This window comes from Perognathus longimembris, chromosome 1 (assembly GCF_023159225.1).
Source record: "Perognathus longimembris pacificus isolate PPM17 chromosome 1, ASM2315922v1, whole genome shotgun sequence".
NCBI lineage: Eukaryota > Metazoa > Chordata > Mammalia > Rodentia > Heteromyidae > Perognathus > Perognathus longimembris.
The window spans coordinates 150,445,600-150,458,255 of NC_063161.1; the positions used below are offsets into that span (position 1 = coordinate 150,445,600).

The 12,656-nt window shown below is 39.8% G+C and overlaps 1 protein-coding gene across 1 annotated transcript in view; it reads right to left on the minus strand.

The window, feature by feature from the left end:
* Megf9 (multiple EGF like domains 9) overlaps positions 1 to 12,377 on the minus strand; it is an 80,009-nt gene extending 67,632 nt beyond the window's left edge. Inside the window, exon 1 of the mRNA XM_048340691.1 lies at positions 11,658 to 12,377. Coding sequence (XP_048196648.1) covers positions 11,658 to 12,261 — 604 coding nt within the window. The 5' untranslated portion in view covers positions 12,262 to 12,377. The remainder of the gene's footprint in view (positions 1 to 11,657) is intronic.
* Between the last annotated feature and the right edge of the window lie 279 nt (positions 12,378 to 12,656).

The following is a 12,656-nucleotide window of genomic DNA, read 5'->3' on the forward strand; positions in this document are numbered from 1 at the left end:
TAATAATACCCAACAACTAAAATGTTTTGTGTGTTTGGTATACTGTATAACTATTCATTAACCCACACATCAGTGGATGATAGGGTTATACTGCGAATACTATGTCCATAGAACTGTAGGATCATAAGGAACATAAAGTCTAACGTGAAATCTACAGCAGAAAAAGCCCAATGTCTTACCTTAACGAAGCCTCAAAACACAAAGTAGAATAAATATGTTGGAATGCTAAGTATCCCTTCCTCTTTCCTCCATAGTTTTTAGTAACCCTTCCCATACTCTAACTGAATTCTTATGAATGACTGATAAGACTGAAGAGAACTTAAAAAGCTATTTGGTTCGTGCTGGTTCCTTCAAAGTGACCAGGATCTAAACACTTCCTAGAGTATTTTTTTTTTAGTTTACTCTTGAAAGACTTATTACTGCTGAGCACCAGTGCTCACATCTGTAATCCTTAGCTACTCAAGCAGCTAAGAGCTGGAGAACCTGGTTCAAAGCCAACCTGGGCAAAAAAGTCCCAGGGACTGTTATCTCAAATTAACCAGCAAAAAGATGGCAGTGGAGCTTCACTCAAGAGCACCAGCTTTAAGAGAGAAAAAAAATCTAAGGGAAATCACCCTGATCTGAGTCCAAGCACATGTACCAACACACACACACACACACACACACATGCATGCACGTGTACGTACACACACACAAAAAAAAGATAATTACCAAAGTTAAAAAGAAGCAGGGAATATTATCTTATTATGTGGTCCTTACAATTAACAATACTACCTCTAATCTTTTAGCTCATACATATCAAATAAAAGCATTAGGTTTTGGGGTTGGGTTTGTTTTTTTTTTGCTTTTGTAGTTGTTTGTATTTTTTTACCCTATATACCACTGTTTACCAGTATACATGGTTTCCAATATACTCAGATAAGATAGAGATAGTGTAGGTACAACCACAGGAAGGGGATACAAGAGGATCATCAATAATAGAAGCTACAGTTACACATAGCACGTTGACAGTAGTTACAACAGTGATATAACAATCGTTTCCATAACATGGAGTTCATTTCACTCAGCATCATCTTATGTGTTCATAAGGGTATAGCTATTGGGCTCTTGTGAAAAGCCCTGTTATCATGCTAGTTTCGAGGAAGCATACAATGCTGTAAGTTTCCAAAGTCAGTTATCTAAAGAGTGTAACATTTACTAAATAAAAGCTATTTAACATTCCACATCTAAGCTAAAACATTCCTACTCCTTATCATTTTCTTTTTGACTAGCAGAACATATTCCTTCTTTCAAATGAATAAATTTCCCCTTCCCTTGAAGCTTAGCAGTCTCCCTGGCAAGGCATCATATAGAACAGCTGTTATATTACCAGTATAAAAGCAATCCCATCTGATCTAATTGTAAAACATATGGGACAGACTGAAATCAAATTTGGGGGCGGGGGGTATCTGTGTTTTTAAGAGAAGGAACAAAGATCTTCTATTGGTAGAGACTGTGAACAAGGCCATGATCAAATTTTGCATGATTTAAATGATGTTAATTTGAATAAGTTGCTTCAATTAATATTAAAGCACATGTTTTAAATTCCATTTCCTAAACAAAATACAAAAAAAAGAAAAGAAAAAAGAAACTAGTTCTCTGTTTCTACCTCCTACCGAAGCTGTACCAAACCTTAGATATATTATTCCTACCCTGTGTTTAAGCTTTGTCAGGCCTCAGGAACAGTTTCCCTGTTTGGCCACAATCTCAGCAGTCTCTTTTCTTCAGAACCAAGACACTGAGATTTAGCAAATATTTCTGATTTAGACTAAATTTGCTGAGTCAAACATAGCAACTATAGGTAAATGGCTCTGATCTCATGGAAGACTTACCAAGCTTATCCTTTCTTCATCTTAACTCATTATTTGGTGTGAATTTTCCTTATTTTAAAATTTTATTTTATTGTCAAGATGATGTACAGAGGGGCTACAGTTACATACTTAAGGTAGTGAGTACATTTCTTGTCAAACTTGTTACCTCCTCCCTCATTTTTCTCCCACCTCCCCTCCTCCCCCCACCAAGTTGTACTGTTAATTTCCAACATATTGTCTTGTAAGTATCGCCATTGTATTGGTTCACCTTTTATCCTTTAACCATTTTGAGTTCCCCTTCTCTTCCCTAATTCAGATAAATGCATATACAATACCCAGGGTACCAAAATCAAATACAGTGACAACAGGGACTAAACCATAGAGAAGAAAAATGCCAGAAAAAATAAATAATTTCACATAGTATATTAAAAATAACAATGAAAAACCACTTGTTTCCATATCTTGGGAGTTCATTCACTTAGCATCATCTTATATGATCATATGTACATAAACATTGAGCTGTTGTGATTCTCTGCTAGGACTATCCTAAACATATACTAACTATTACCAATGAAGGAAAATGTAGAGTCTATGTTTCTCTGGGTTTTTGGCTCACTTCATTTAGTATGATTTTACCTAGTTTATTTTTATCACTATAAAATTAAACTAGGTAGACTTATGGAAAAAACTAGGCAATTTCAGAAAAGCACTAAGAAACAACTGAAGCTCTCCACAACATTACTTAGATTTAACTAATTAATACTTTGGGTATTTCTCTCCCCTTTATGTATCTTGCTACCAAATCCGATAATTTTAATAGCTGTGTAATAGTTCAGAAATAAATATAATTTCTTTATTCAGAATGTCAGAGTACAAGAATTTATATTTCCAAAATCTTTGGTGAGCTGGGCACTGGTGGTTTACACCTGTAATTCTAGCTACTCAGGAGGCTGAGATCTGAGGATAAGGGTTCAAAGCCAGCCTGGGCAGAGATGTCCCTGAGAGACTCTTATCTCCAATTAATCACTCAAAACCCAGAAGTGGCGCCTGGCTCAGAGATAGAACACTAGCCTTGTACAAAAGGACTCAAGGACAGCACCCAGGCCCTGAGTTCAAATCCCACAACAAACCAAAAAAATCTTTAGTGAAAAAAGTAAATCCTAATAATAATGATTAATAATAATAAAGATAATAGAATGGACTAAAGTGTAGGTAGTGATGTGGAAGAGAGAGGTAGCAGCTAGAAGAAGGGGTACATGTGAACCCACTTGGCCTCTCTAATCCCTATCCCGGCTGGCTCCTAAACACATCAGAGGAAGCTCAATTACCCAAATAATTCAGTTTAATAAGTAAAAATATAGGCTACCTTTATTATTTTATTTGCTCAAGATCATGAGATTAATAAACAAACCCAAAGTTGCATGACTTAAAGACAAGGGCTCAGCTTTCCAATTTTAGCCATTCTTTCTACAAACATCATCAGATGTTCACTGTCTATTGTTCCTCTTCCTTTAAAAAAATAGAAGGGACAAGGTTATGTAACAACAAGTTAATAATTAATGTAATATATTAGATTTCAAAAAGCTCCATCTGCCAAAGTAGTAGATTCTCATACTATTATTATAAGCCAAGTGGATAAGTTAGATAAAAGTGCATTTCTAAACGGAGAGGAAAGCTATTATTACATTATTTTCCTCAAGTATATACTCTATCTCCACTGTAGCTACAAAGTGTTCTTTCCTTGGCCAGTAAGTCATTAAATATTGAGACTCTAATTTGGGGCTGGACAGTAATGATATAAAACAGATATGAACAAAACAGAAATCCCTATCCTCAATAGAGTTTGTAAACCTGATAGGTTTGGGCAAACTACTTAAATTTTGTAAATCCTAGTATTTGCCACCCATAAAGATAATAATATTTACTATTGTATTATATAAAAATTAAATTATATGATGTATATTTAATTTAAAAAACTGATAGGACTAGGCATTGGTGGCTTATGCCTATAATCCTAGCTACTCAGGAAACTGAGATATGAGGATCACAGTTCAAAGCCAGCTTGGACAGAAAAGTATATGAGACTATTATCTTTAATTAGCCAGCAGAAAACCAGAAGTAGAGGTGTGGTTCAAGTGGTAGAGCACTAATCTTAAGTAAAAAAGCTAAGGGAGAGTACCCAGGTCCTTTGTGCATGTATTGACATATACAAATAATACATCGATAAGACAGAAGTCCTAAAATTTTTAAAGCATTCCGTAAATTACAATGTATTGCAAACTTGTTAATTATTAGAAGTACTCTGTTCACTATTAAGTTTTAAATTTAATTATATTTCTACAGGAAAATTCTGTCATTCAAAAGATCAAACATTTGTTTCTCAATCAAATTAAACCTGTATAACTGTGTACACATCCCAAGTCAACCTAACAACAAAAACAGCTCAAATTATTCATAAACAGAAAAAATGCCACTTACAATACAAAAAAATTTTAGAGGAAGATTACTTTGTTCATGATGGTGGGAAATATTATTTTGTTCATGACGAAGGGTAAGAAGTTATTACATTAATAAAAAAAAGACCTTAAGGTAAAAGGAAGATCTTTCCTCCATTTTTTTTCAAAAAGAGGTAATTAGCACCATGTCCTAAATATTATACAGATGATGACATTTCCTTATCAAATAGACTTAATAATCTAAAATAAATTTACTTAAATCAATAGTAAAGGGTCAAAGTCACAGAGAAAGACAGGTTTTGTTCTGAGTACAATGTCTTCAACCCCATGCATTCTGATACTGAGACATCTTCAAGGACTTTTTGTTCATCTAGAAAGGCCTTTTGAAGAAGGCTTTGAGGAGACACTGAGGGAGGATAAAGTAGTAGGTTGTTTAATAGAAAGGGTAATTTGGGTCCCTAAAGAACCTGGAAAGAATGGAAGAGGCTAAGAAGGAGACAAGAGTGAGAACACGCAGAAGAAGAGTTTTCATTTAAAAACAAGCAAGTAGAGTAGAATAAAGATTTTGTTTTTAAAAAGTAAAAAAAGATTTCTCTAACAATAATAATGTGTAGAATAATGCCCTGTGGAGTGGTGGCATTAGTAGAGAGATTTTTCGGACATTAATCAGAATTCCTTAGACAAAAGTACTTAGACACCATAGAGGATAATTATTCTGAGCAAACTTTCATTGTTGCTCAAACACATAAGGATCTCAACAATCTCTATCTTTTTCATCCCTCTTTTAAAAAATCTCCCTTTAAAGTAACCGAAGTGGGTAGGGTAGTTTATAGTGAAAACCAGATAAATTACTTCAAAAGTAGATTTAAGTGAACACAGACCAGGTGCCTGTGATGTAAAGTAGACTTTTATGTTATACCTAAAGAAAACAAACAACAAAGATCAAGATCAATTCAAAAAGCAGAGATTAAGGCTATTTATAACTAAAAATATCATCTAACATTTTCAGATAAACAAGATCTTATATTTCTATCCTCTTCTGATCTATGAAGTGCCCTAGAGCAGTACTCTCTCTGCCCATAATTTACCCATCTGCAAAACCAGCACTATAATGCTTTACTTCCATTCTTTTTATAAGGGTGCCAGGACGTCTGGAAGTTAATGTACACATGTTTAGAAATGCTAAGATGAGAAGTAATGTGTACTTTAATTTTATAGGTCCTTAGTAAAATCAAGATAAATAGGTCTAGTAAGATTATTTCAATGTGTAAATTTTCAACTAGCCAGAAGGCTTCCTGACGACATCATTCAAAATGTTTCAAACTAATGTTCTGGAGTTTATGTTGTTCTAGAAACTATTGAGACTAAAGATTTTCTATACAAAACGAGGCACCCAATTTGACCAAGAACAAGAAGTAAGTTTGAGAAGCCCGAGGACTTGGCCCTAAAAAAAGAATTCAGACAAATTTATCTATCACAGACAAAATTAAAGACAAAACAAAAGTAGAGTAAGAGCTATAACTTAATATCACAGCCATAAAACATTGTAAAACATTGGAGAGGAAAAATGTATAGAATACAATGGCTTCTCTGGACTTGTTTTCTTATCTATAAAATAAGGATAGGAAGTTGAGCACCTGTATTTTATCTCTAGCCTCCAACATGAGGGAAGGAAAAAAAAAGGGGGATGTAGTAACAGTACCAAATTCAATACTTAACTATTCTAGGATTAAATGACTTAGCATATGTAAGACACTTAGAATAGTTCCAGGAACATAGTGTGTTTGCACTTATGTAGTCTACATCCTGCAGACCCAATGCTAAATATTTGAAGTTCCAAAACCAAATATTTTTCTGTAACTCATTTGGTGGCAAATACCTGCCCTGCCCTGTACATAGTTGGCAGCAAAGCCTGGCCTGATCAAATGCAAGGCTACTTATAGTCTCTTTTTATTCCAATCAGTGTGTATTTTGTAATGAATATCTTCAAATATTTGGCAACGAGATGCTCTCCCAGCTTCAGCAAGGTGGATTTATTAACTTCCTAAAATCTGAAAAATCCTCAAATACATCCAAGCACCCATGATTGAATAAAAGATTATAAACATATATTATCTTCGGATCTCTACAGTATGTTTCCTTAAAATAAATGGTATCTTCTTAAGTAAAACATAAGTAATAAGACCCTAAGACTAGTAATAGGAAATATCAAGATAAAGAAAACATCTCCCCTAACTGAAAGCATGACTCAAGGGTACGGCTCCAGCGCTGAGCAAAAAAGCTGAAGGAGAGCTCAGGGCCTTGAGATCAATCCCCAATACTAGCTTAAAAAAAAAGAAGAATTTTCTAGTCTGTGTAGGAGGGCCCTGGATTCTATTATTTCAAGTAGAATCTAAACAGTCAGATGTTATGGTTCACACCTTGTAATCCTAGCACGGTGAGGGAAAATGAGGAAAAAAGGTTAAGGGTTAGAACCACACTATATAGTGTGTGCCAGGCCAACCTGGCCTACAAAAAAAGACCTTATTTTGAACAAACAATAAGAAAATAAAAACAAAGCAAATTAAATATATTTGAAATGTTTTATTTTACATGCTATAGTAGAATTTTCAAACTGAATTCTAGGGCTTGCTCTCATTACCTGGATCTCAAATAAATAATTAAGGCTCCTTGAATGGGGATGGGGGAATAAATGTGCCATGAATCATATATATCAAATCATCACATGGGCTGGGGATATAGCCTAGTGGCAAGAGTGCCTGCCTCGGATATACGAGGCCCTAGGTTCGATTCCCCAGCACCACGTATACAGAAAACGGCCAGAAGCGGCACTGTGGCTCAAGTGGCAGAGTGCTAGCCTTGAGCGGGAAGAAGCCAGGGACAGTGCTCAGGCCCTGAGTCCAAGGCCCAGGACTGGCCAAAAAAAAAAAAAAAAAAATCATCACAGAACTTTACTGTTCACACAGACCCTTGAGAACTTACCTAAACTGTTATCCGTTCTCTCCAAAAATGTTTTATCATCCATAAATTTACTCTTACCCTGTGAGGAAGAATAACCCGCCTTGACTTGCCCTTAGACTGTCTATAAGAAAACCCTGTAGGTAATGTGAAGGAACTGGGTGGAGTACACTAACAAACTTGGAATCTAAATGGATGACTTGAATTTAACAATCAAATCAATCTTCTATGTATGTTAAATGTCTCCATTTGTATTTTAGAAAAGGACAAGAATTTCCAAGTTCATAGTGAAAGAAGACCCATCAGGCACTTATGTTTTTAAGTAAAAGATTCTGGTATCTTTTTTTTCTTTTGTATGGGCTTGCACTCCGGGCCAGGGCACTGCCCCTGAGCTTCTCTTTACTCAAGGCTAGCACTCTACCACTTAATTCATATCTCCATTTCTGGCTCTTTGCCATTTAATTTAATTGACAATAAGTGTCTATGACTGTCCTACTCGCTGGCTTTGAACCATGATCCTCAGATGTCAGCCTCTAGAGTAGCTAGGATTACAGGGGTCACTGATACCTGGCTAAGATTCTGGTATCTCAATGGACTCAATGGGTCCATTAAAGAGATTGTGAGCAAGGCCTAACTACATCATCTCCAACATCACAACTAGAAAGACAACTACCCTCTCTTCTAGAAGCTAGTTGAATACACCTAGTGTATTCAGGGTTTCTCCACATCTTGGGAGTGTCACAGAAAGACTGAAAAGGTCTAGTAAAGAGGTGATCACATTAAAGAAATATGAAAACGCAGCACATAGAGACCAGTTAAATGAGTTGAAGTCATTTAGCTCAGGCTCAGAGGAGCATAATCACTGTCCCTAAAACCCTTCAGAATTGCCATGGCTCAGATAATCAGACTTGTTCTGCAAGACCCCCACTGGGCACAGCCAGACCAATCAGCATTAGCTACAGGGGGAGCTACTTCAGCTGCACCTATTAAAGTATTTCTTGAAATGTAGAGCGATGTCAGAAGAGAGAAGCCTATGGAGCTCTAGAAGTCAATAATTCAAAAAACTCAAACATGTGTCATTACTTCAGGGTTTTATTACTATGATTTGCCAGTGTCCTGGCATCCCTCTTCATCCTTCCCAAAATGTCCTGTCCAGTCAACTAATCAGTTGAATACTCTGCCAGGTTTGTGGGAGGAAAGTGCCTGCTTGCTGGGCAGTTACTTTCAGTTTGCAGAAAGTGTCTAAGTGTACAATAGAGGGCCTTAACTTAGGGATAGGCAAAAGCACTGAGCTAAATCTCCAAGAGAGAAATTCTTAACTCAGAAAGCATCTATAAGATGTATCCAACCAAATATTATACTCAGTTCTAATAGGAATATTGAAATGAGGAAAAAATCCTATCTTCCCTAATGCCAAGGAATCCAGCTTTACAAGCCAAATCAGCTGTTTCAAATTCAAATCGTTTTCCTCTGTCAAAAGAGCTTTGTTTACTATTTAAAGCACATGGCTCCTATTTAAAAGTCTATAGTTGACACCATAAAAGCTAAAATTGAGCTGGGCACTAGTGGTTCATACCTGTAATCCTAGCTACTCCAGGAGCTGAGATCTGAGGATCAAAGCCAGCCCAGGCAGCCATACATGAGACTCTTATCTCCAATAACTACTCAAAAAAGCCAGGAGTAGTGCTGTGGCTCAAGTGGTATAGTGCTAGCCTTGAGCAAAAGAAGCTCAGGGACAGTGCAAGGGCCTAGAGTTAAAGGCCCAGGACCGCCCCCCGCCCCCCTCACAAAGCTAGTGAAGCTGATGAGAACTAGATACTGGTAACCCAGAGTGACTTCAGAGAAGAATAAAAAGTACAGATTATTTAAAACAAAGGGAAGTGAACAGAGTTGGACATGCTAAAACTAAACTTAGGTTAGTCCATGGAAACTCTGAACAATTCAAATGGCAAATACTAACCAACCCAATGTTACTGCACTTGAAATTCATTTGAATTCTGAGCATTGATTCAAATCAGAATATTAGACAATATAATAAATTTGTGATGAACTTAATAGGAACATTCTTCTTTGCTCTTTAAACCAATCTAAGTGTTTATAGAGATTGGTTGCATAAATTATGATACCTTCTGACAATAGGAAACACAACTATTAAAAAGAATTAGACCCAAAGTACTGACATAAAAATATATATAATCCATGATACACAGTTAATACCGCAAATTGTGAAACAGTACTACAGAATCATTCCATTTCTTAAAACTATTTATTCAATTAAATTCTGTTTGCAATACTAGGATTGTGTACTCCAGACCAAAATTGTGCTACTGAGCTATTATAGCTCCCTGCCCCCCTAAAAACTATTTTAAAATATTCTGTGTATATGATCATATATGCCCAGAAAAAAAAGTGGGGGGAAAAAACCTAACTGCAAACACTAGTAACATCTAGAGGTTAACTGAAACCAGAAAATAGTAACTTTCACTTTTCACTTCATAGACTTTTGGTGTTTGTTGTATTTTTTCCAGAAAGAGTTATCTAGTGTCTTTTTTTGAAAAGGAAAATAACACCAATTATACTGATTTATTTATTGGATACTAACCCAAGTAAGAAATTGCAGTTTTAATGCTAGTGTGCTTGAAATCCAAAAAATCTAATTCTTGTTTTTTTGCATTATATTTTTCTAGATGAATTTTTTTAATCACTATGTCTCTACTTGGTTTCTCAAATGCTTTTCTATGTAAAAAGAAATGTTTGGTCAAAAGTATATTTAACACACACGGTGCTTGCATGGCACCAAGAATTGTCCTAAGCACTGTAAATAGTGTTGAGAGCAGGTCTCAGTATATGGCTCAGCTGAAACTCATGATCTTCTATCTCAGCCTCTTGAATGCTGGGGTTACAGGCATGCACTGCCAGATTCAGTCCAAGTTGTTTAATTCTCACAGCAATCCTACAAGGTAAGTACTATAATTATCTTCATTTCACAAAGAAACTAAGGCCAGAAGGGTTAAGTAACTTGCGCAAGCTTTCATACACAACAAGGGGCAGCCTGCTGAAATTCTAACTTACAAATAGACATCAGACAGTCCATACTTTCACCTACTATAATTCCTGTCTCTTAATAGTATGTACGTGTCTCTCCTAAAGGCCCAAATCATCACAGATTTAGAAAAAAAGCTAGTTAATATATCCTTGAAGCTGGAATCAATCCAAATTTGGCTTTTTTTTTTCCAGAGTGAATAATCAAACTCCAAACCAAGACTGCATCAAAGCATATGGCCAATCATGTGGGAAATTTCTCTACAGACACAATTATAGTCCAAAGTCCATAACCTGACTGACAGTAAACCACTGAGCCTAAGAATTAGGTCAGCTGATCCAGCCAGACAAGAGCTTTGGACATACCTCCACCCCAACTCTAAGCAACAGAACTCAGAAACTCTTGCCTAAAGTATTAGCAAGGTAGATTTTACTGGCTAAAGCCAACTTTAGATAGAAAAAGAGAAAGGACAGGAGTCAGATATAACCTTGCTTGAAGACTTTAACCAGAAAGAAGGGGAGCTTTATTCTCTGTATGAACTCCAACTGAAATTGGCCTCTGTCAGCATCAGCGAAATCAGCCTAGTTTAAAAGGGAACAAAAAAAAAATGGGCATCCCTGCTTAAATTGTCTGTAGCCGAACACTCTGACCTTGTAATTGAAAAAATAAATAGTGCAAGGAAGGGCTTTAACCTAATTTATAAACGTACTCAACCTAGATAACACACCTGCCCCAAATGACCTACTGAATCTACTTCTTTGCAGAGAAAACATGGATTACAATACCTGTTTTATTTTGTGACCTCAGGTAGTGCACTACTGTTTCTAAACAAAATCCTCTCCACCTGTCACAGGCACATTTGATATTAAACATCAGCAAGAAGATAAATGAGCAAGGAAACTGGAATCCCTTTCACTCAGCTTTTGACCTATGGGGTTGATGGAAGCAGAGATGCGGCTGGTTTTCAAACTTCCCCCAAATAACCCAGGCAGGGTGGATGTAGGACCGAACCGAACCCAAAAGTTTGCATCCCTGCTGGATCCCTTCTGACAAAGGCCAGAAAACCTTGTTTGAAAAGAGATGCGATCGATGCCTTCCATAAAGCAGCCTTTCCCTACCCGAAAGAGCACGGACCGGGGGCGGGGGGGGGGGGACAAAAAGACTTCCCAGACCTGGGGAGAAGGGGTAGCGAAGAGGGTGAACCTAGCTGGATGGAGCTTGGACCTCCCCTTTGGGAACCGAGACCTGGGAAGCGAAACGATCCATCCCAGCCAAGCGCCCAACCCTAGAAGCGAGGCTGGGGTACGGGAGGGGAGGATGCCTCCCGAGGGAACCAGCGCTCGGACTCACCTGGGGGAGGAGCAGAGGGGGGTTCGGTGTCAGGTGGGGTGGGCGGGACGCGGCTGCTGCTGCTGCTGCTGCTGCTGCTGCTGCTGCTGCTGAGGACAGGGATCGGGGTCCGGGAAGCGGTCGGCGCCAAAACAGTGGTCGCTACAGGGGTGGCGGGCGCCGGGTCAGTGGCTGTCGAGAGGGCGGTCGGCGCCGCGGGGGTGGTGGGAGTGCGCTCCGCGTCGGGAGGAGCGGTCGGCGAGCGACCGAGCGGTGCCCGAGAGGTGGTCGCAGCGGGTCCCGTCGTCGCCCGGGGAGGAGTGGTCTCCGGGGGCCGGGCTGGAAGCGTCGCAGCCGGGGGTCGGCGGGCCGTGGAGCGCGGGGGACCGGTCGGCGGGGCCTGCGCCGTGGGAGCCGTCGCCTCAGGGAAGGGATGGCTGGGCTCGCCCAGCAGCCCCGGGCCCGGCGACGCGTCCACCTGCCCCTCGGCCCCGCCGCCACCGGTGACATTCCCGACCGAGGCGGCCGAGGCGGCGGCGGCGGCGGCGGCGGCGGCGCAGCACAACAGGGCGAGGCCGCCCAGGCTCGGCAGGCTCCTCATGGCGCGCTCGGCTCCGCCATTCATTCATTCAACCAGTCGGTTGGTCAGTCATCTTCCCTTCCTGGCAATCCGACCCAAGAAGCTGCCGCCGCCGCCGCAGCCGCCGTTGCTGCCACCGTGCGCACCATCGCCGCCTCCCTCTGACAGGCGGCCGGCCCCGCGGGCGGGCCTCAGCGCGGAGAGAACGACCCGGCCGAACGCGGACAGCCCGCCCTCCTCGACTGGCAGCAGCACTTAGCCAATGAGAGGCCTCTCCCGCCCACGTGACCCACTCGCTTCCCGGCCTCTTTGTAGCCCAGCAGACCAATCAGAAGACGCCGTGGGAAAGGGGGTGGGACGTAGGGCGGGAGGAGGGTGGTGCGAGCGCCGCTGGAGCCGGCCGGGCCAGCGGCGGCTCCCGCTTTGTCTGCCCGAAGAGC